The sequence below is a fragment of the Eleginops maclovinus genome, chromosome 6 (genome assembly GCF_036324505.1).
Source record: "Eleginops maclovinus isolate JMC-PN-2008 ecotype Puerto Natales chromosome 6, JC_Emac_rtc_rv5, whole genome shotgun sequence".
Lineage (NCBI taxonomy): Eukaryota > Metazoa > Chordata > Actinopteri > Perciformes > Eleginopidae > Eleginops > Eleginops maclovinus.
Window position 1 is genome coordinate 2,986,614 of NC_086354.1, and position 23,158 is coordinate 3,009,771.

At 41.1% G+C, this 23,158-nt stretch overlaps 2 protein-coding genes across 3 annotated transcripts in view; both read left to right on the plus strand.

The window, feature by feature from the left end:
* Positions 1-13,997, plus strand: part of LOC134866544 (choline transporter-like protein 5-A) — a 38,956-nt gene extending 24,959 nt beyond the window's left edge. The window contains exons 6-22 of one of the 2 annotated variants that reach the window (XM_063886759.1): positions 523-651; positions 1,343-1,403; positions 2,088-2,211; positions 3,544-3,627; positions 3,866-3,978; positions 4,823-4,954; positions 6,406-6,505; positions 6,589-6,681; positions 6,791-6,878; positions 8,160-8,428; positions 8,532-8,626; positions 9,089-9,192; positions 9,291-9,364; positions 10,322-10,392; positions 10,875-10,963; positions 11,798-11,882; positions 12,585-13,997. In XM_063886759.1, coding sequence (XP_063742829.1) covers positions 523-651; positions 1,343-1,403; positions 2,088-2,211; positions 3,544-3,627; positions 3,866-3,978; positions 4,823-4,954; positions 6,406-6,505; positions 6,589-6,681; positions 6,791-6,878; positions 8,160-8,428; positions 8,532-8,626; positions 9,089-9,192; positions 9,291-9,364; positions 10,322-10,392; positions 10,875-10,963; positions 11,798-11,882; positions 12,585-12,682 — 1,809 coding nt within the window. In that variant the 3' untranslated portion in view covers positions 12,683-13,997. The remainder of the gene's footprint in view (positions 1-522; positions 652-1,342; positions 1,404-2,087; positions 2,212-3,543; positions 3,628-3,865; positions 3,979-4,822; positions 4,955-6,405; positions 6,506-6,588; positions 6,682-6,790; positions 6,879-8,159; positions 8,429-8,531; positions 8,627-9,088; positions 9,193-9,290; positions 9,365-10,321; positions 10,393-10,874; positions 10,964-11,797; positions 11,883-12,584) is intronic. The other variant, XR_010166056.1, reaches the window with a different exon arrangement.
* Positions 13,998-15,912: 1,915 nt separating this feature from the next.
* Positions 15,913-23,158, plus strand: part of LOC134865971 (potassium voltage-gated channel subfamily H member 6-like) — a 55,285-nt gene continuing 48,039 nt past the window's right edge. Inside the window, exon 1 of the mRNA XM_063885843.1 lies at positions 15,913-15,988. Within this exon, the coding sequence (XP_063741913.1) occupies positions 15,913-15,988 (76 nt within the window). The remainder of the gene's footprint in view (positions 15,989-23,158) is intronic.

Genomic DNA, 23,158 nt, shown 5'->3' on the forward strand with positions numbered 1-23,158 from the left:
GAATTGTTTTTCATTTAGTTGCTTAAATATTTAATTGTATCGTTAAATTAATACTTATTTGTAAGCATTCATTTTGAGTAAAATACACATTATTTTGCTGTTTTAATGTAAATTTTGTTTGGTTATTACATAATGCACCAATTGTTACATTTAGCAAAAAAACAAATCGTAACACCCGCATTATGTAGTAACAACCACAATATGTAATAACTTACTACATAATGTGGCAAAATGTATTACATATTGCGTTCAAGAAGTTTATTACATAATGCGGCAGATTACTACAAAATGCAGCAGTTATTACATAATGGTGTGCAAATTTATTACATTATTACATAATGCGGTTTTATTACATAATGCGGTGTTACAAGGCATGCTACAATGGGGGATCTGTTTGGTATTTTGAGCAAAATACTTCACAGACAAGTTTTGAATAGATATGGCCCTACAATATATTGTTGAAATATAGCATAATAGGAGACCTTTAATGCGTGTGTGTGTGTTTGTTTCTTTTTCTTCCAGATGTGTGTTTCAAAGTGCCCTGACAGGTTTGCCACATACACTGAGATGCAGATACAACACACACTCAGCCAGAGCTACTGGGAATATTACAGAGACTTCTGTAAGCCTGGCTTTAACAACCCTAACAAGGTATATGCGTTTATTCTTTACAAACATCAGCTAGCAGGGATGACACCACAACATGTGGTTTAACATGTTAAGCACCAATAAATGTAAGTCCAGACAGAGGGAGACTCAGGGAGGGGGGGCAGACTGTTTCTGCGCAGTCTGTACAAGCACGCAGACGGTAGCTAGAATAATGCAACAACTATATAAAAAGAGATAAGGGGAAACACTAGGAAGGGATGTAGTGATGGAGGGATTAAGGGTTGAAGGAATGTAGGTAGGGTGGGAGTGATGAAGAAGTTTAGGTAAGGATGTATTAATTAATGAAGAGATGTAGAGACAAAGGTATCAAGGAATATAGGGAGGTAAGAGCAAGGGTTCATGGGATCAAGAGTGAAGATATGAAGGGGTGTAGGGGAAGGAGGGATGAAAGGGTAGAAGAAGTTAGGGAGGGATGACGGGATGCAGGGAGGCATTGACATTGAAAGGACGTAGAAAGGAAGTGATGGGTGAAGGGATGTAGAGATGTAATGTGCCTTGATAAGAGTCATACAGAGCCTAAACTTTGATGACTGAATAAATGAAAGAATCTCAAGGAGTAGCCAAGGACTGAAAGCTTCAGATTCTGTGGAATCTGCTGTAAATCTGTTCAAACACATCATTTTGGAAGTGTTTGTTTCACAAAGCAGAAGAACTGTCTCTCTGTTTCTTACAGCCGGTCTCTCAGGTGCTACGAGACGAGGACTGCCCCTCCATGCTCATCCCCAGTAAACCATGTAAGTAGGAACTACCTACTGAACATTTCATCTGCAAATTTTAAACTGGGTCATATGACTCCAAATAGGCAGATTTGAGATGTTTTCATTCAAAAGACTTTTTTAAGTTCCATCATATAAACCACATTTTATTTACACAGTTAAAATGTTGCATACAATAGATGAGAGTAACACCTATGTCACTTCCTGGCAACATTATGCCCTACCCGGGACCGTAATTTCGCCAGCAAGTGACATAGGTGTTAAGAGTAATTTATGGTCGTCCGTCAAAGGCTACGGAGAGCAACGGAGAGCTCTCTCCGTCGTTAGAAACCCTCCCGGAGACACTCTCCGTAGCCATGCGTGTGCCGGCCGAAATTCCAAACTATACGTCGAGGAGATGGAGACTTGCGGAGACCACAAGGGTTGTGATTGGTCGGTAGATGATCCACGCTAGTAGTAGGCTGTGATCAGAGAGGGACAACTCATTCATTTAGCAAACAACATACGAGATAATTGACGATAAATGTGTCTGCATTTTGAATGTGATAAATACAATTGCCCGTTACTTCTGTCATTGTGAGAACTTCAGGTTCATGAGCCTCTGCGTGACCACGGAGTCGGATTGACGGATAGTGTAATGAGACCTTTACTCTCATCTATAAGCATGAAATGTCAAAGTGTATGTGTGTGTGTGTGTGTCAGTCCTCCAGAGATGTCTCCCTGACTTCACCTCTCGGAATGGGACTGTGACTGTGGCTAACAGGACCAGCTTTAAAGATGCTCTGGAAACGGCCCGCAGTGTCACTGAACTCCAACATGCTGCCAAGTACTGACGCCTCGACTACTATTATCTATACACTATACTGCATCTACTTCACATTTCTCTGACAGTCAAAGATCTCTCAACAGCACGAAGAGCACTTCATCCACCCAACGCTTTACCACCAAACCCCAGCAATCGTTTCTCTCCCACAAACGCCCCCCTTTTTTTACTTCTCTAACATACTGAATTAACTTTGTGAAACTTGCGCTCCTATTGGATAGCGCTCCAACACATTGTACGTGATAAACTAAGGGGCGGGACATCTCTAAGTGGTTGACAATCACAACAGAGCCGGCCAGCTAACCAATCAGAGCAGACTGGGCCAAGCTCCACACTAAGTTAAATAGCTCCAAAAGTGTAAAAAATATGAATACAACTTAATAGCTGAATGTGACCGTTTTAAAGTTGGAATGAAGTCTCTAGCTGAAAGTGTGTGGAGGGAGTAGCATTTGGCGCACGGTGTAATTAAAAAGGATTTGAAAGTTCCTCCCATTGAGTTACATTTTTAAAAAAGAGTTTAAAGCTGGATATTCAAAAGATTTCTGAAATATTTTGAAAAAGTTGAAAGTTTCCCATCATGTGTGGAAATCACTGAATATTTTGATATTTGAAAGGTTTTTGTAGCTGAAAATATGCTGAAGATATTGGCCACAAAGTTTTGAGTGAAATAATAATTAGAAGAAGACGGAAGAATAAAGACTTGATGAACAATAGTGGAATGCTGCTGAACAGCATCCACACTAAAAGGCACTTCCTGATGAAAATCTGTGTGAATGCTGTAAGCTGCAGACATTTGTTGCTGAACTTGGCTGAAAATGCAGAAAAAGTTTAAATATTTTGGACTCAGAGCGCTGTGGGAACGTAAGGAACGTTGCACAAACATTTGAAAGTTCCTTCAATTGACTTACATGTTAAAAAAAGAGCTTAAAAAGCTGATTATTTTAGTATAACGTATTTAGAAAGAATTTAAAGTTTCTTAACAGCATTCACACTAATACGTTTGTTGAAAACTAGACTGTGTGGCTTCGCCAGACACAGAATAAAGAGCTTTTTGAACATTACAATGTGAATAATATGTCCTCTTTAAAGTCAACATGTGCACATCTTTTCTTCAAAACGGGGTGAGGTGATGATTCTAGATGTTGGCATTACAACAAAAATTGGTTGGCACTCGCTCCTTATAATATATATTTAAATATATATATTATAAGTTCTATTGTACAAGTAACCATACAAATAAGTCATAGTGACCTGGAAATGCTGCATATGTGTGTAAAGAGGAAGTTTTCACTCTGTCCACTTCTACTCGAACTACTCATCCTCTCCTTTGTGCAGGGGTATAACTGGACTGGTGGACACCAAGGAGCTGGGTATGAAGATAGTGGAAGATTATGCCAAGACATGGGCATGGATACTCATGTAATTACACACAACAGGCAAAACCATCTCAAAGATATTTGTAACAGCATTCCTCAGAGCTGTTAAGGCTTGTTTTCATGTCAGTGGAATGTATTTTGAAACACTTTGACAAACCAGGAATTATTTAATTTTTTAAAAGGCAAGAAAAGTGACGATAGGGCTGATTTTCAAGTTTCAAGTTCTAAGTACAGTAACATGTTCTGTGTTAACACGATGTTGTGTGTGTGATGTGGGACAGAGGTCTGCTCTTATCCCTGGCTGTGAGTCTGCTCTTCATCCTGCTGCTGAGGTTCACCGCAGGCCTGCTGTTGTGGACCACCATCATCACTTTCGTACTGCTGCTGGCTTACGGTGTGTACTCACTCTGTGTTAAAGGGATTTGTCAACTCAAACTAGTGGAAAGAATACACATAGAAGAGTTGCACTTGTTACAAGACACCCCAAATTCAAAGTAAACCTACCAAAACCTCCCTTCAAAATGCTGGAGAGAATGCGGTGAGCAGAAGGCCAACCATGCTCATATTTCTTGGGCCTGTAATGTTTAGGGTGACTTCTGGGAAACAGTTTTAAGAGAAATGTCAAATATCTTTGGCGCTTCTCTTAACAAGAACATTAACTCTATTCCTACCTATTTCTTGCGATAAGAATAGCAATCATTAAACAAATAAGGAATTGGCTAAAAGATAATAACTTAATTAACTCACAATGGAAGAATCTAGTAAATGAAATCTTTGGAATGGAGAAAACAAATATGAAAATTAGAAACCAGATGCATGTCTTTGAGGAAAGATGGGTAAAGTTGATAGCACTATAATGAAGATTTATAGTATTAATATTGTATCCATTCTCTTATTTTATTATTATTATTACTATTATTTCATCTGGTTTTGTCTACTGTCATGTAGTTAATTTATGTACCTAGATGTGTTTATTTTGTTATGTATGCTTTATGAATAATTTCATAAAATGCAAATAAAATACATGTCACCTGCAAAAAAGAAAAGAAAAAGGGATTTTTACCTGAACCTTATCACTATTATCACTATAATCTGTCTCTGCATCTCATTGTGTGTGTGTGTGTGTGTGTGTGTGTGTGTGTGTGTGTGTGTGTGTGTGTGTGTGTGTGTGTGTGTGTGTGTGTGTGTGTGTGTGTGTCTGTGTGTGTGTGTGTGTGTGTGCGTGTGCGTGTGCGCAGGTATGTGGTACTGCTCCATGCAGTTGTCCAGGCTGAGAAACACACCTGGCTCTGATGTTGCCATATTAGCAGTGGGTATGCAGACTGACCTGCAGGTCTACCTGCAGCTCTCTCAGACATGGATCATTTTATGTAAGTCTGTCTGCTTTGTGACATACTTCACAGGAATTCACAATTTACTCCAAAGGAACACAATAAAGGCTCGCTCTGGTGCCACACAGTTCATCTTAAATGTTTCCTATTATGAAAAATGCACTTTTGATGTCTTTTATACATAAATATGTGTCCCCGGTGTGTAAGGAGACTCACAGAGTGTCAGAAAATACAACCCTCTCTCTTTACCTCCTTACCCACATCTCTAAAAACGGGGGTACAAACGAGCTGATCCAGATTGGCTGTCCTTATGACATAATGACCGAAATGTGGGCTGGCTTTACACTGAACTCCTGGCAACGTTCCACCCACGTGACACGTCCCAACCTATCGTCCCCTATACACAGTCTTGAGCTGAATCCCCTCTGCAGCACCTCTGTGTGTCTGTGTGTCTGTGTTCAGCAGGATGTCTGCAGGAGGGACTTAGAGTTGTTGTTTATATAATACATATAATGTCTCTGTTCTAGTGGTAAACACTGAGAAGTGTTTCAGAAATAATGCTGGATGTGGTTTGGAACATAATATGAGGTTTAATCACGGCAGCGTTTAGCTGAGTTTCTCCTGGTAGAAAACTCTCTTCAGAGGAGAGATCATGATGCTCCAAAGGGGCGTGGCCAGCAGCAGCTCTAAAGGGGCGTGGCCAGCAGCATCTCCAAAGGGGCGTGGCCAGCAGCAGCTAGTTCATTTAAAGCTACAGTCACAGAATCAGCACTTCAGGAACAGGGCTGAGATAGAGGGGGGTGAGGCATGCTACAATGGAGGATCTGTTTGGTATTTTGAGCAGAACACTTCACAGACACATTTTGAATAGATATGGCGCTACAATATATTGTTCAAATATATCATATGTATGATAGGAACCTCTGATGTTTTTCTAAACAATGCAGAAAGTAACATTGAGGTCCACATTCACCAAATGGCACACACTACCAAAACTTCCGTACACACAGATTCTCTCTTGCTTTCCTTCATTTTCAAGATTCCATGTCACGCACTGTTCATCTAGCAATACTGACACCTATTGGCCATCATCTGAAATTAATTCACAACCACAATGACAATAAACGACATCGCTCTCTAAACTCTAAATTCTGTGTACACAAATAAAATGTAACAAAAGTATATTATTTTCCACGATTAAATTATCAATATCCAAATGTTCTGCATAATATGCCACAGTAACATTGACCTTTACAAAACAAAAAAACTGAAATTCTTCCAATAAAATAGAATGTTTTGTTATTTGGTTGATAAGGTCTGTTTTTTATCCAACTGCTTTTCAGAAAGGGGGATCAGAAATCATTTTCAGAACAGTAATCTCTGGGGTTTTTGCGCAAAAGCAAAAATGTAGAAGAATAAAAGAGATCATCTCACTTGAACCTGAAAATGTGAAAACATAGCATGTGTGTGCGTGTGTTTGTGTGTCTCAGTGGTGTCTCTGGCAGTGACAGAAGCGTCCATCCTGTTGATGTTGATCTTCTTACGGAGAAGAGTGCAAGTGGCCGTCGCCCTGCTCCGAGAGGCCAGCAAGTATGAACCCTAAAACACACAGATCATGTGATTGAACACACAAGCGTAGGATGACAGATGAAGTTTTTTTTGTGTTGTTGCAGAGCCATCGGTTACATCATGTCCACGCTCTTCTTTCCAGTCCTCACCTTCCTCCTGCTGACTGTCTGCATCTCGTACTGGGCCGTCACTGCAGTGTATCCTTCCTGTGGGGATGTGAAGCTGTCACACACATTGAGATATGAAACAGTACCCAGAGGCTCTCAGCAGCGTGTTGCATGTGTCTTTAACTCTCGCTGTGAACAGTTACCTGGCCTCCTCAGGGGAAGCAGTCTACAGAGTCATGTCACCTGATGTCAGCTGTCAGTATGCCAACAGCACCTGCAAACCTGAGGTACAGGAAGTCATGGGGTAGAATAACTGTAGTAGTAGTAGTAGTAGTAGTTAAAGTAGTAGTGTGATAGAAAAACTTTAGAGTAATGGAGACGAAACTCAGAGAGACACGGAAGAGCTGGAACTTTGATGGCAAACACTGAAGGTTAATTGTGGAGTTAACGATCAGAAAATTGACAAGATATTTGCTGCATCCACGAGTTGACAGAGCGGTTGCCAAACCAATTCAGAAGATCTCTTCTGTAGTCCGAGGTTTTATCTAGTTCTGAATGGACAATCAACATTCCTCATCAGCGAGACTAAACAAATATGGATCCTAAATCTAACTTAAGCTGTCGCACATGAAAAAGAATGTACGTCAGTGAACCTACGTTCCAGATAAGAAAGGCTTCTAGATGTCCCTGAACAATAAACTATCTCAGGTCAGCTTGTGCTCAGTCAAAAACTGCCATCAACAAAGCGCCCAAGCTGCCCCTCCTTAAGGGAGATTACAGCAAGACGAAGGCCAAAGAACTATGCCATGGGGATAGAGACAGAGGAAGGTGACAATTATGAACTAGGTCAAAGGTTAAACACCTAGGCAAAATATTCCCTAACTAGTAGTAGCAAGGCAGGTTTATTTTACCTTTCAACAAAAGGCAATTCAAAGTGCTTTACAAAAATGAATGAAAAATCATTTCAGTCAGAAATAGCGCAGCAGAATCGCTTTATAAAATGACATTTATAACCAGTCTTTAAAAAAAGAATATATCAGAACATATCCAAACATATATAACACTACAGCTAAGGGAAAATCCAAAAAGCATAATATGGCCTCTTTAGGTTGTCCTTTATGTCAACAAATGATGGCGGACACCAAATCTTATAATTATGTCTTTGCCAAACGCTTCATTAAGAATTCCTTACTTTTGTCATGAGTGATTTCATCTGCATCTTGTTCACATAAAACACTGTTAAACAGTCTATGCTGTTAACAAGTGTTTTGTGACCCACAATGCAGCAGTTGTCTGACAGCAGAAGTGAAAGATATCTTTGTAAATACATTGCATATATAGAGATGTCCCGCCACTTAGCCTATCACAAACAATGTGTTGGTGCTAGCACAAGTATTTCAGATTGGGGGGGAGTGTGTTAGATTAGAGGATCTTTGGGATTTTAGCCTTTGCAGACCATTTACATGCACAAAATCCTTTATAAAAAGCACAATAGGTTCCTTTTTTTTAATGAAATGCATACTGCCTAGAGCTACTGAAAGCTGGTAAATGCCTCTATCCTCTGTCAGAGCTTCAACAGAAGCAACATCTCCACGTCAGCCTCGTGTCAGGGCTCTCGCTGTCTGTTCGCCTTCTACGGGGGGGAGACTTCCTACCACCGCCACCTCTTCCTGCTGCAGCTGTCCAACCTGCTGCTCTGCCTCTGGCTCGTCAACTTCAGCCTGGCCCTGGAACAGTGCAGCCTGGCCGGGGCCTTCGCCAGCTACTACTGGGCCAGGAGGAAGCCTCAGGACATCCCCCCATGTCCCCTCTTCTCCTCGTTTAGCAGGGCCCTCAGGTCAGGAAACACCCAGAACAAGCTGATTCAGCGTCTGTCACACCTGTTTCATGGCTCTCCAGATAGTGATACATCGCAGCGTAACAGTGTGTCTATTCTTCAGGTATCACACCGGCTCTCTGGCCTTTGGAGCTCTAATTCTGTCCGTTGCACAGCTGGTACGGATCATTCTGGAATATGTGGAGCAGAGACTCAAAGGTGACGCACTCCTTTTTTTATATACTTTCACATATCATTTAAATTGACAATGAAGTAATTTTAGTATGTTGTTAATTTTTTTAAGAGAAATATTGCGGCTAAATCTTTCTGCCGTTAATTGTTGGGTTTCTTTCGAGGGGGAGGGTCTGAGGACAGAGGGGGTTGTATCAAATACAGCCCTTAAAACCCCTGAGACAAATGTGTATTTGTTATATTGGGCTTCAAAAATCAAATGGTCATGATTGGTAAACCTTCTTCCCACTAATGATGGAGCCTGGTCTTTTTCATGGTGGGGGAACAAAGTCACCTCCTAGAGCATGCTGGGTAGTGTAGTTTCCAGATAGGTGTTATCTGAACTCCCCTCCTGATGATTCATATGCCATACTCGAAGTTTTCTAGAAAAAAAACCATGTGTGTGTGTGTGTGTGTGTGTGTGTGTGTGTGTGTGTGTGTGTGTGTCAGGTGTTAACAACGTTGTGTCCAGGTTCCTCCTGCGCTGTCTGCAGTGCTGCTTCTGGTGTCTGGAGAAGTTCATCCGCTACATGAACCGTAATGCTTACATCATGGTGAGTTAGCGGGGGGGGGGGGGGGGGTGCTGAGCACAGAGCAGCCTCACTGATCCCTCCGTCTCAGTGTGACAGCGCTTTACTCTCTTCCCCACCAGGTGGCCATCTATGGGAAGAACTTCTGTACTTCTGCTAGAGAAGCCTTCCTCCTGCTCATGAGGAACGTGGTGAGGTGAGTTTACTTTTCAGAAGCTCGGTTTTCTCAGAGTTATACCGTAAGAGAGGCTGATTATAATACCCGCTGTAGTCCTTTATAGGGCACTCATTGACATACTTTTGGATTCAAAATGTCCACCCCAGAGTGTTATTGGAGGACATAACAAGACCTTTTTAGTGTGTGTGATACTTTTTAAATGTTTTCAAATCAAGGTCTAGAAGTTACCATATATGGTTCCTTGCCCGTTTGTTGGAGAAAGAATTCCAAGAAGTGTTTTAATAGAAGAAGAAATACTTTATTTATCCCTCACAGGGAAATTTCTTTCCCCACTCTGTTGTGTTTACACACACACGCAGGATATACATGCACAAACACAACCACACACATACAGGAGAGGTGGCAGAGCAGGGAGGCTGCCAGGTTCCCGGCGCCAGGGAGCAGTTTCAGGGTTCCGGTGCCTTGCTCAAGGGCACCTCGGCAGTGGCTCAGGAGGAGAACTGGCACCCCTCCAGCTACCAGCTCACTCCATATTTGGATCCAATCAGGACGTGAACCGTCGCCCCTTTGGACCTAAGTCCAAGCTCTTAGAGACTAAGCCACTTATACGAGATACAAGGAAAATACATAAAGGTAATAGGAACATTCATTTTATAACATCAGAACAAAAACACATTACATAGGCACTTAAATAAAAACTCAAATCACTGCACAGCTGCACAGATGTGGGGCAACATCTCAGAATCTGCCCCTCCCTTGAAAGAATATGTCCAGCTCTGCCATCACTAGGGGGGAGTGTAGAGTCATTTCTAATGACTAATGATCTTCGCTGATTGGCTGGGAGAAAACCACATGCTTCTCGACGCCATGTTTGGTTTGTGCGGAAGTTACCAAATATGGTTCCTCCCCCGATAAAGGGTTAAACACGTCCCATGTGTGATAGACGAGGGTTCTGATCTGTGCCTCTCTGTGCAGGACTGCAGTTCTGGACAGAGTGACGGACTTCCTGTTGTTCCTGGGTAAAGTACTGATAGCAGGAGGAGTTGGTACGTGACTAAACAAAGCTGTCCATGTTTCATATTAAGATACAAAAATATGCATATAAAAAAACCCTCTTCTGTATGTAGCACTTACAAAGGCTTTGGCTTAAAGTGAAGGTTATGCAGTAGCACTTAATGTGAAAGGGCTTATAGACAGGAACCTGCAGGATTCTGGGTTTTCCGTTTGATCTAAAAGCTTGAATGACTTCTTGTAAGTCGTTTGGATAAATGCGTTACCAAAAATGAAATGTATTATTAATATAAGCGGTGTCTACCGATCTCAATACACATAAAAATATTCTGTGACTAATCATGATAGATGACACATTTAAAATACTAGTATTACGTGTATTTGGGGGGGAGATGAACAGTGTGTCATTCTCTTGTGTGTTTGTGTGTGTGTGTGTGTGTGTGTGTGTGTGTGTGTGTGTGTGTGTGTGTGTGTGTGTGTGTGTGTGTGTGTGTGTGTGTGTGTGTGTGTGTTTCAGGTGTGGTGGCATTCTTCCTCTTCACTAAGAAGATCCCTGTTTTCCAGGAGGAAGTGCCCAGTCTCAACTACTACTGGGTCCCCCTGCTGGTCAGACACACACACACACACACACACACACACACACACACACACACACACACACACACACACACACACACACACACACACACACACACACACACACACCTCCAAGATCTCATCTCTCAAACCTTGAATGTATCATTAATTGTTAATCTGCACACACCCTCCGGTCAGTAGTTCACAGGTATAAGATTGTCTTTACGATAAGAAGAATAAGCCTGCTTACTGCATTCAATTATTTTTGTATATTTATTTTTCAGGATAAATCATATATTCTATTGTATACCACAAAAATATGTGATTTTATGTGGAATATTATATTTCACATAAAATCACATATTTTTGTGATTGAATATTTCAAATATTCAATGATTTAACAGGGACAGTGCACATTTATCAACATTTCTGTAAATAGCCAAGAGGCAATATTTCATCTGCAGTCCCTGGACAGATTTTGTTAGTCACCTTAAAGACAAATGTCCTTTTAAACAAGTAAATACAATCAATAAAAACATGCAACATACAGTACTGGAAATCTTAATATAAAAAAACAATAAAACCACACATTAAGTTGAGTTATTCTGCCAGGTATTCTCCCTGCGGCTGCATGATGCTCTTATCCTGGAATATGTGTTAAACTCATGGATAATTACAGTTTAACCCATTTAGTTTACTCTTCTTTGTGAAGTATGGCACTCAGTACACTTATCAATGTTTGTGATTGGTCAAATGGTGCTAACCCAGCCCCTTTCATGTGAACTTGTAGTTGGAATTGTTGAATCAGCTTGGTAGAACCGGCTTCTGCTGCAATTTCTGACCTGTGTGTGTCCTTGTGATCAGACGGTGGTGCTCGGTGCCTTCCTGATCGCTCATGCTTTCTTCAGCGTCTACGCCATGTGTGTGGACACACTCTTCCTCTGCTTCTGTAAGTGAACACCTCCTCACTGTGTGGGCTGCTGTTTGGTAAGTCTTCAATAGAGTAGTTTTGGATGTGCCTCACCTGAAAAACAATTCTACTTATACTGATACTGGCAGCAGGTATAGGTCTGGTAGTGTTTGCTTCCTGTCTGTTTTTCTTCTGCTGTTCTCGTTAGTGTTTACTTCCTGTCTGTCTTCTTCTGCTGTTCCCGTTAGTGTTTACTTCCTGTCTGTCTTCTTCTGCTGTTCCCGTTAGTGTTTACTTCCTGTCTGTCTTCTTCTGCTGTTCCCGTTAGTGTTTACTTCCTGTCTGTCTTCTTCTGCTGTTCCCGTTAGTGTTTACTTCCTGTCTGTCTTCGTCTGCTGTTCTCGTTAGTGTTTACTTCCTGTCTGTCTTCTTCTGCTGTTCTCGTTAGTGTTTACTCGATTTTTGACTGCACAGTCCCTTAATCGTACTTAGCTATGGTGTCTAAGCGAGTATTAAACACTTATATAATGTCCAAATAGACCAATCAGAATTGAGTATTCAATTAGCCGTGTAATAATATGCATTGTGTGTTTTTTTGTACTGATATACATTTAATCCTCATACTTTGTTTGGATGCTCTAAGCGGATCTTGTTGTCTTCAACGACATCTCTTTTGACCTCTTTCTGTCCTTTGTCCCCCCCCATCCTCCTCCCTCCATCCCTCCTGTTTGCCTTCAACAGGTGATGACCTGGAGAGGCATGATGGTAGCTCAGGAAAACCATTCCTCATGTCCCCAGAGCTGCACAGGATTCTGGGAAAATCCTCTCAGTCTCGTTGATAGGCAGTCCTCCTGACCCGCATCAGAAACGTCCACACAATGAGAGACAGAGACGTCCTCACAAAGGAACATCAACAGAGAGACGCCCCCTCACAGGGAGTCGTCCCCTCACTAAGACACATCCGCAGAGAGACGTCCCCACACAAAGACAGACACCTTAACAGACATTAACAGAGATGTCCCACACTGAGAGACATTCAAACACACAGAGACGTCCAACACAGAAACAGACTGACGTCCCTACACTAAGAGTGGTCCCCGCACTGAGAGACATCAAAAGAGAGACATCGACAAAGAGACGACCCAACCCAGAGAGACGTCCCGACACAGAGAGACATTCCCACACAGAGAGACATCAAAAAAGAGACGCCCCACACTAAGAGATGTCCCACACTGAGAGACGTCCCACAATGAGTGACGTCCCCACACAGGGAGTCGTCCACTCACTAAGACACATCCACAGACAGACGTCCCCACACAGAGGCCCGTCCCCACACAGAGAGACTTCCCCACACAGGGAGTCGTCCTCACACAGACAGACGTCCACTCACTAAGACACATCACAGACAGACGTCCCCACACAGAGAGACTTCCCCACACAGAGAGACGTCCCCACACAGGGACGTCAAAAGGGAGACATCGACAGAGAGACGTCCCAACACAGAGAGAGGGACATAGACGTGGCTGCTGCAGTTCTCTTCTGCTGAACATGCAGGGACAAAGCAGGATGATACTGACTGAAATATGACACGTGAGGAGTGAGTTTAAGGTCAAAAACAGATGGAAGTTCTTCAGGTATTGTGCTGTATATCACTCTCTGCACTCACTTCTTTGCTGTGCTAAAGTCGGCCATTGTTGTTCTGGGGTCATATCGAAGCCTCAAAGGAGGAGATGACGTTGCTTTGCATGAGCCTTACTTTGTATTTAAGATGTGTTTACTAAGGCCTTCTATGAACTACCTTTTTACAAGGTGTGTGTCTGAATGTTCAAACAGTAACTGTAACGTTGTTCACTCATGTGATACCTGTTATAAATGAATAACATCTACTTCTGACCTGTTTGGAAAACACCATTCAAAGCCAGGAGCTCATCAGGACTTATTCTGGGGTTCCTCTTCGCTCCACTTTCTGATAACAGTAAAGTGATGATTACACAAACAACTCCGAACTGCAATATTCCACGTCAGACGTTTGCTATGTAAAACCACGGTTTATAAATCCTTCATTTTTTATGAAATGGTTACATTTTTGTATTTGTAGTGTTCTTTTGTTTGTTTTTCAGGGGGGGGATATTTGAATAAAATCAAATGTTCATATCTGTATTGAGCATTTTTTCAACACATACATGAAACTAAAAGCTTATTTTCAGTTCCTCTATTAACTTATGATGATTTGTTGAAGCAATTTTAATGTTAGCTCCATGAATATGTTTAGTTGAATCCAATCCGCACATTCAGACCACATGAAAAAAAAAAAAATAATAATAATTAGCAAGGTCAGTCAGTTGATCGATGATGACACAGGCTCTTTATTGTCCCTCTTGTTTTGGAGCCTTAAAGCACTGCTATTAATACTCTTTTCAAACAATATATTCCAGGTCTCGGATATATACAGAACCTGTCTCTGATTGGCTAAAACAGCAAATAGATCATTGTAGCATCCCATAAACCCCTCTGTTTCAGCCCTGTTCCAAAAGTGCTGATACTATGTATGTAGCTTTAAATGCTAATGAGCTGCTGCTGGCCACGCCCCTCTGAGAGATGATTAACAAAATTGGGCTCTAGGAGGAGATACAGGTGTGTGTGTGTGTGTGTGTGGGGGGGGGGGTGGTTACCTTGATGGGTTATTGGCTAATGGTTGCACAACCCAAATATGTATACAGACATGAAAAAGGGGATTTTGCGTAACAGGTGACCTTTAAGGTAAACTGGCAAATTCAAAGTCACCTGTGCGTGAGTATTGAAAGCAAAGAGGACTGGAACAAATTCAGAAACGAGAGGTCAAATTTCAATGCGATCAGTTTTTGTTACAGACATTGATATGCCCCAAATGTTCAAATATACACCCAACTGTGAAAGCACACTGTCACAGTCTTCACACTATATTCTGTATGGACAGAAGTTAAAGAAGGTGACCCATCACCCTTATTTGGGTGTAGAAATTCAAAACATGAAGTTCAACCAACACATTTGCCAAATTGTAACACACAGGCATACCATACGCTTGGCTTCCTACGCTGGAACCTACAATACTGTCTCCAGAAACTGAAGGAGACAGCTCTTTTGGCCCTAATACAGCTCAGTCTGGGACCACTACACCAATAAAGACAAGGATGCTCTGTAATCAGTACAACGAAGCGGTGCTAGACTCATCTTTGGAGATTATAAGTGAGACAGCAGTGTCACAGAGATGCTGAACTGGCAGGAAATTGAGTGAAAGGCAGCGATCAGGTTAGTCCTCTTCTTCTTCAGGGTTGTTTATAACGTCTCAGCCAGTGATGCATCGATGTACCTAGAGCCGGTTAGAAGTATGACCCGCAAATCTACCTCCTGAGAATATCAGCTTCTAGTGTTACTCTGAGATACTCATTCTTTCAAATTCAAATTTTACCTCTGGGTTCAGCTCAGTATTAATCCAGATCCAGATCCACAATGAAATGCTTAACTCATTTCACAAAGCCCAAACACACACAATGTCATTACCCCAGTAATCCAGCAGGTGTCTCTGTCTGTTGGTTTGTCTTAATCATCCATGAATTATCAATTCTTGTTTTGTTGCATTTTCATCATATTCACCCTGCCTTTATTTTGTGTTTTATCCTTAGTTTTTATTTATTATAATTATCATTGTGTCTGTTTTATTTCAGTCTTTTTACTTTGGCTGTTAAAAAACCCAAATAAGAAGCCTTTTTTGGTTTAAGGCTGCATCATGACATGCTGTTGTAGTGTCAGCAGCAGTAACAGCTCTAAAAGGTGATAGATACCTGTTGTACGGACCAATCAGAGAAGAAGAGGGGGGGAAGGGAAAGAGAGGCGAGAGAGAGAGAGAGAGAGAGAGAGAGAGAGAGAGAGAGAGAGAGAGAGAGAGAGAGAGAGAGAGAGAGAGGGGGGGGTAGGAAATGGGGAGAGAAAAAGAGACAGAGGAGGAGAGGGAGGTAAACTGAAACACAAACCAACTCCTCTCTGTGAGGAGAGCCTGACTGATGGGATCAGAGCTGGAGGTCCCCTCAGCATGCCGGTGAGACGGGGCCATGTGGCCCCTCAGAACACGTTCCTGGACACCATCATCCGCAAGTTCGAGGGGCAGAGTGAGTACAAAGCTGTGTTTGATTTCTCCACCAGAGCGATGAGTTTACATGGATGAAATAATCCGATAAGGATGAACCAGAAAACTGTGATTTGTTTTAGAAATAGTACAGAATATGTATAGCCATTATGTAATGGGTCAGATCCACTTTTATGAATTCATTAACTTGATTAATTACTATAAGGTCAATAATTAGTAGTTATTAAAATTGAGTAAAATTCTGAAATTAAACTTTTTAATTTCACTTATGACAGAGAATTTCTCTTTTGACCTGGTGCAGGAATTATTATTTTTTGTAAATAGTCCTTCATTTTGTTACCCCTTATAAACTGGTGTTAATAGCCTGAACAGGGCATTATTTAATCTGGAAACTCAAAATAAAATAACTGTTAAGGCATGACAACGTTTTCAAGAGCGTTTGACCCCGTTTTGCTCTTAAATTTGATTTAAACAACATATATTGTTGAAACCAATCAGAGCTTTTGGATTTAATAATGAGAATATCTCATATAAAGTTAGGATCATTTACGAAGTATATTATTTCCAATTGTCAAGCCATTATCATATTAATAATATAAATTGGATCTAGTTTTTTACATACTAGATTACAATATCTGATCACGATGGTTGTTGGGATTTTATTTTATTTCTGGAAACCTAACAGAGTTTATCATTTAATACAAACATTCAGTTATACAAAACAGCATCTACATGCATGCTTTTTGAAAATGTTTGTCAGAATTCCTCACCTAACGTCAGGTGATTTCAGAAGCGTAAAAAAACTGGGATTAACATATCTATTACTATTATATTCATAGCCACTTACAGGACCCCATAAAAACCTGCACATTGCTCCTTAAAACAAAGTGAAATAAGCTAATGAGGTCATTTATTACATAAGGATGTAAAATTTGGGAGGGACATCATGTTTACCCTTTTTTAATGACCCTCCATGAGGTTACTTTTGTTGTCCACCTCACATAGGGGAGAGTGGAGGAAGATGAGCCAGTGGGTAAATTGACTCACCCCCTTTATCTAAAGAACTGTGTACATTTGTTGTCATGTGACCATACATTCAGGAAGCACCCATCATTTATATTTGGCTGTGACAGAGAGAAGCACAAGGTAAAGTGGTAAATGTGTTTTTCTCTCAATAAACCATGTTTTACTTGTCAAAGTAAATGTTCAACATGTCAGGTTTAATGACTGTTCTATCAAAGCAAATATATCCAGCTCTGAAAATATGTTTCACACATGTTGGTTATTTAGCAAGGTGTGAAACCGTGGGAATCATTTAGATAAAGATTAACATGAATGACTAAAATAGACCAAAATGAACTTGCTATAAATAACCCAGCCCTGTGGCTTCAGTCAGTATCCTACATAAAAGTGCTGTTTTGAACATAATGAACGTGAGAAAGTTGCTTGAAGGTTAGTTTTACCCATCCTCCGCATCATCACTGCCTGTGGTTAGAATTGTTTGCACTGTTAGCGCTGTTAGCAGCCGCCATGTTTGGAGCTGTGTGAAGGAGCTGTAAATGCCCACTTCTGATTATTTAAACATTTCCAAAGGGCCAACTTCCCAAATAACACAGTGAGGAGAACAGATAAACTGGGATTAAATAAAGTATGTGTGTATAGTCAAATATAAGGACCATGAATCAATACTGTGCTTCCCCTCATTGAGACACTGGCTGTGTGAGTGGGACAGCATTCAAAGCAGCTCAATGTTGGGTTCAAAATGATGGATATACAGATTCTAGAAGTGTGACAGAGATAGATGCCATCAGGCTAACACATTGACACACAAAAACAACACCGTTAATAGATAAAAGTATACAAATATATTTGTAGGATCTAAAGTGTTTGGTTATAAAGATAGTGAAAGTAGCCCTTACAGTAATAAAGCACTACGGGCTTCCGGTGATGACACGCAACTGAAGTAGTGGAAGTGTTTGAAAGCCAACAACGTCGCTCCAATCTGAGGTTGGCTGGACTACCCGAAAGATCAGAGAATGGAGATGCCTGTACACTCCTATTGGCATGGCTACCCAAGGCACTTGATATTGAAACAGGACAACTGCTAACTATAGAGCAAGCCTATAGGCTGGGGAAAATGCCGCAGCAGACCCAGGATCAGGGGGGCTCGGATAGAACTAGGCCACGGATTCTTTTGATGAGATTCCTGACATATCGAGACAGAGATCGAGTAATGAAAGCAGCACGTCTGAAAGGCGATATCACAGTTGAGGGTAGCCGTGTTTTTTCCCCCGGATCTTTCTACTGAACTCCAAAGACAACGGAAAATGTTCGATGGGGTGAAACAGAGTCTGCGCCAAATGCGTAAGGAATATGGACTTATGTTCCCGGCAAAACTGCGAATTCTACACGACAAAAGCTGGCATTACTTCACTTGCCCATCACAAGCTGAGAAATTCATCCGAAAGATGAAGAAGGTCAACACCAATTAGAACGTGCAGAGAAAGTCATCAGCTGAAACGCGGCACGTACGCCTTTCAGAGAACTCAGACTGAAAGTAGCCCGATGCTGATCATTGAAACTGTCCTGGTAAGCTTTACGGTAGGCTACGAGCTTGGAGGTTAGATGTTATCTGTCCTCTCAGGCTACTAATGACAGACTAACTATACAGGGTCACAAATGAACATTGTATTCTCCATCCATAACGTAAATATGTGTATCGTCGGAACGAACCCCGACACTTATTTTTCTTGTATTTTTTCTTCCCTTTGGTAATACCAGCTACTGGTTGCGTACTGCTCCTCGAGAGGATCAGACTTTGGTCTAATCGGGATCCGGGAATTGGGAGGGAGGGTGGATGTCCGTGTTTAGTCGCACGGGGTTTAGGCTAGTTTAGACTTGTTGTTGCCTCGTTTGGGAGAGGCCCTTGTTATTGTTTCCTGTTGTATTCGTTTGTTCTGAAGGCACACTTGTTACGTTATTATAAGGCATGGTTAATAAGGTGGTCGCACAAGCTTAGTTCCCTGTCTTCATCATGAGTGGACATACTAAAATAAATATAATGTCATGGAACGTTAGGGGTCTTTGGAAGTTGGTGAAATTCAAACAAGTACTGTCTAGGTTGAAGCAGCTTAAAACACAGATAGCTTTTATTCAAGAAACTCATTTACTTCCCAGTGAATATATTCCATTAAAGAGAAGGTGGCAGGGTCAAGTCATATCTGCCTCCTTCTCCTCTCAAGCCAGAGGGGTGGCAATACTGGTACACTCTTCTGTGCCATTAAGGGTTTATAATACCATACAAGACAATGCAGGCAGGTTTGCTATCGTCCAGCTCTCTTTACTAAATCAAGACATTCATTTGGTATGTCTATATGGTCCTAACAGTGATGATGCACAGTTTTATAACAACCTGTTTCTAACTTTGTCAACATTACATGGCCACATCTGTGTGGCAGGAGACGTCAACTGTACCCTTAATCCTAAACTGTATAAGTCATCAGCTGTGGACGCCTCACATATGCAGAGTAGGAAGGTAATACAACACTTTATGAGTGAGTTAAATCTTTGTGATATCTGGAGAAATAGGAATGTCATTCTACTACCCATAACTCTTATTCCCGCATAGACTTCTTCCTAATTTCTAAGCCTATGATAGCCAATGTGAATGACTCAGTGTATAAAAGTATTGTCATTTCAGATCATGCGCTACTACTAGTTAATTACACTGTAAAGGCAGCTACTAAGGGACCTACTGTGTGGCGATAAAGCCCACGATGGCTACATGATAAGGAGTTCTTAAAATGTGTTGGAACCAATATTGATGTTTACTTTATAGTGAACACTACTCAAACATCAGTGTCTACGAGGTGGGAGGTGTTTAAGGCCTATACACGAGGGCAAATGATCAGTTATACAAGAGGTATCTCTAAGAAACAGAACCTCATACTGTTGGAGTTAGAACAAGATATTAAGGAACTTGAGATAGAAATGAACCTTAATGATACAACAGAAACTAGACAGAGACTGGCCATTCTAAGAGCACGGTATAATGAGTTGTCCTCAAATAAGGCATGAAATAGCATAATAAAACTGAAACAGACGTTCTACGACCAAGGAGAGAAGGCAGGGAAGCTTCTGGCCTGGCGTTTAAAATCAATGCAGAATGAAAGATCAATTTTAGAAATGAAGTCAGAGGAGGGGTCAACAATTACTAATCCCCAATAAATTAATAGTTCTTTCCAGGCATTCTATTCTAAATTGTATATGTCAGAAAGTCCGGCTGCATCTCATAAAATCCACAGCTTCCTAGATCAGATAGAAATACCAGTCCTGACAGAGAGTGCGAAAAAGGAGCTTAATCTCCCCAATTGTCAGAAGCCATAGACAGTATGAAGGGAGGGAAAGCGCCAGGACCGGATGGTATTCCTATTGAAATCTACAAATACTTCAAACACATGCTGTTGGTTCCTTTACTGAACATGTGCGAAGAATCACTTGAGAGGGGGGAGCCTTCGCCATCATTGCGTAACGCACTTATGACTTTAATATTAAAACCAGGAAAGCCCCCCACAAAGTGTGAATCCTACCGTCCTATCTCTTTGATTAACAATGATGTGAAAATAATAGCCGAAGTTGTTGCCAGAAGGTTAGAGAAACACTTACCAGCTATTATTGCGGTAGATCAAAATGGTTTTATTAAAGGAAGACAGGGCTCTCACAATATTCGTAGGTTAATGAATATTATACATGCCAAGAAAGAAACACCTGATATGGCTGTGATACGACTCGATGCGGAAAAAGCCTTCCATAGGGTCGAGCACGAATACCTATTTGAGGTGTTAAACCGTTTTGGAATAGGCAGCTATTTTCTCAAGTCGATTAAAATCTTATATCATGACTCAACGGCTTCAGTGATGACCAACTATATGGTATCCGAAGACAGGGATGTCCTCTGTCTCCCCTTCTTTTTGTTATGGCCATTGAACCTTTAACAATTGCGATTAGAAACAACACTCAAATATTTGGTATCAAATTAATAATATTGAGAACAAAATAGGACTGTTTGCAGATGATGTAGTTATTATTTTTATAGACTTAAAACAATCTATACCTGTTTTATTAACTTTAATAGGAACATTTGGCAGCTTCTCAGGTTACAAGGTTAATGCATCTAAATCTACAATTCTCTTTCTGAAAAAATCTGAGAGACTGAATCCACCACTAAGTACTCCTCTTAGGAATATTACAGACCGCTTTACATATCTTGGAGTTAAAATCACACCTACGATATAGTCCGGGCCAAGCTAACTGTAACCCGATAATTGAGTCTGTAGAAGAATCTATTAACAGATGGAAATCTTAGCCACTTTCCATGATAGTACGTATTAATGTTCTGAAGATGAATATTCTTCCTAAGTTCCTGTACCTTTTCCAATCCATCCCACTTGCTCCCCCTGGTAATTTCTTGGTTGAAATGAAAAAACTTTTTTGTAATTTTATTTGGAACGATAGACGCTCAAGACTACGCATGACCCTGTTGTACTTACCCTATGACAGAGGCGGGTTAAAACTCCCTTTCCTACAGGGATATTATTGGGCTGCCCAACTAAGAGCAGCCTCATATTGGTTTGAACATCAGTCACCGCTTTACTGGATAAGGATGGAGGAAACCACAACTTCTAAAATCCCCTTACACCTCTACCTTTACTCTGCAATTTTAGCCACTCTGAAAAAGCACACCGCAAACCCCTTTGTCAGAAATACACTGACAGTATGGCACGAGGTGTTAAGTTATCTTGGGGAAAATGCTCCACTATCCCAATTCTCACCTGTCTGGGGGAACACAAACTTCACGCCAGGTACTAGTGACCTTGGTTTTAAGTTATGGGCAGACAGAGGTATCAGTAAGATTTCAGATCTTTTACTGAGATCAAGCAAAAGTTTAGCTTTGAGCCTAAACATTTTTTCAAGTACCTTCAGATAAGAAGCTTCATAACAAAGACACAGAACTCTGTAAATCCTCCCTCACTAAATTCTTTGGAAAGGACAGTTCTGAACCATTATGGAGCAGCTGGATTCATCTCAAAGTTTTATCAGATTATCATAGATGCAGCAAAGGAATCTTCAGGGGATAAAAGATTAGCATGGTGTTCAGACCTCAATGAAGAGATCATGGTAGAAGAGTGGCAAGATATATGTCTCCAATGCCAGGTGCAAACAATAAATACAAGGTTCAAAATCCTCCAGTACAAATGGTTGATGAGAATGTACTTTACTCCAGAATTATTGCATCGCATTTACCCCAATACACCAGACACTCGTGTCAAATGTGGTACACATAAAGGTAGTTTGTTTCACTGCCTCTGGGAATGCACCCTCATTCAAGATTTTTGGAAAGAGGTTATTACAATTGTGTCCTTATTTATTAAGGAACAACTTCCACTCTGTCCCAAGCTTTGTATTTTTGGATGTTTCCCAGCAAGCTGTAGGCTTAGCAACAGCAGTAAGAAGATGGTCATATTCAGTCTTCTTGAAGCTAAACATAAAATTGCACTGTCGTGGAATTCTGTTAACAGACCAAGCAAACGAATGAGGGTTGAGGGGTTACTGCAATGCCTTGCCTTAGAAAAACTGACATATGTTATTAAAGGGAACAGTGTGCGTATTAAAGGGGGGGGGGATTCTGATCTGTGACATAGGCCTATTAAATAGAAAATCCGTTGCACACGGGGTGCCAAAGGTCTACATTTACATGAAACAGAAACAGATTTACCGAGCATGTATGGGCTACGCAAACTTCAATCAACTTGATAATAAATAATCCACGGACCACCAATGTAACGTTTGACTGTTTAATTAGCCTAAGTCAATTTAAAATAACTAAAAATACATAGGCTACATTTCACATGTCATGGGCTTTAGCCTATAGCCGAACACACGCGATAGGTGCGGCAGCGCAGCACCAACCATGAACATATATTAATATTAACAATACAACAATACGCAACGATGCACATAGAGGGAGAGAGCAGACAGATGACAAGACGCTGCATGGTGGAAGAGATGCTGATGGTCCATGGAGCCACTTGCGGGAGAGAGAGAGAGAGAGAGAGAGAGAGAGAGAGATATTAGACGCTGCATGGTATTTTTGGCATTTTTTTCAACACAGCAAAATTCAGTTAAGCGGGTC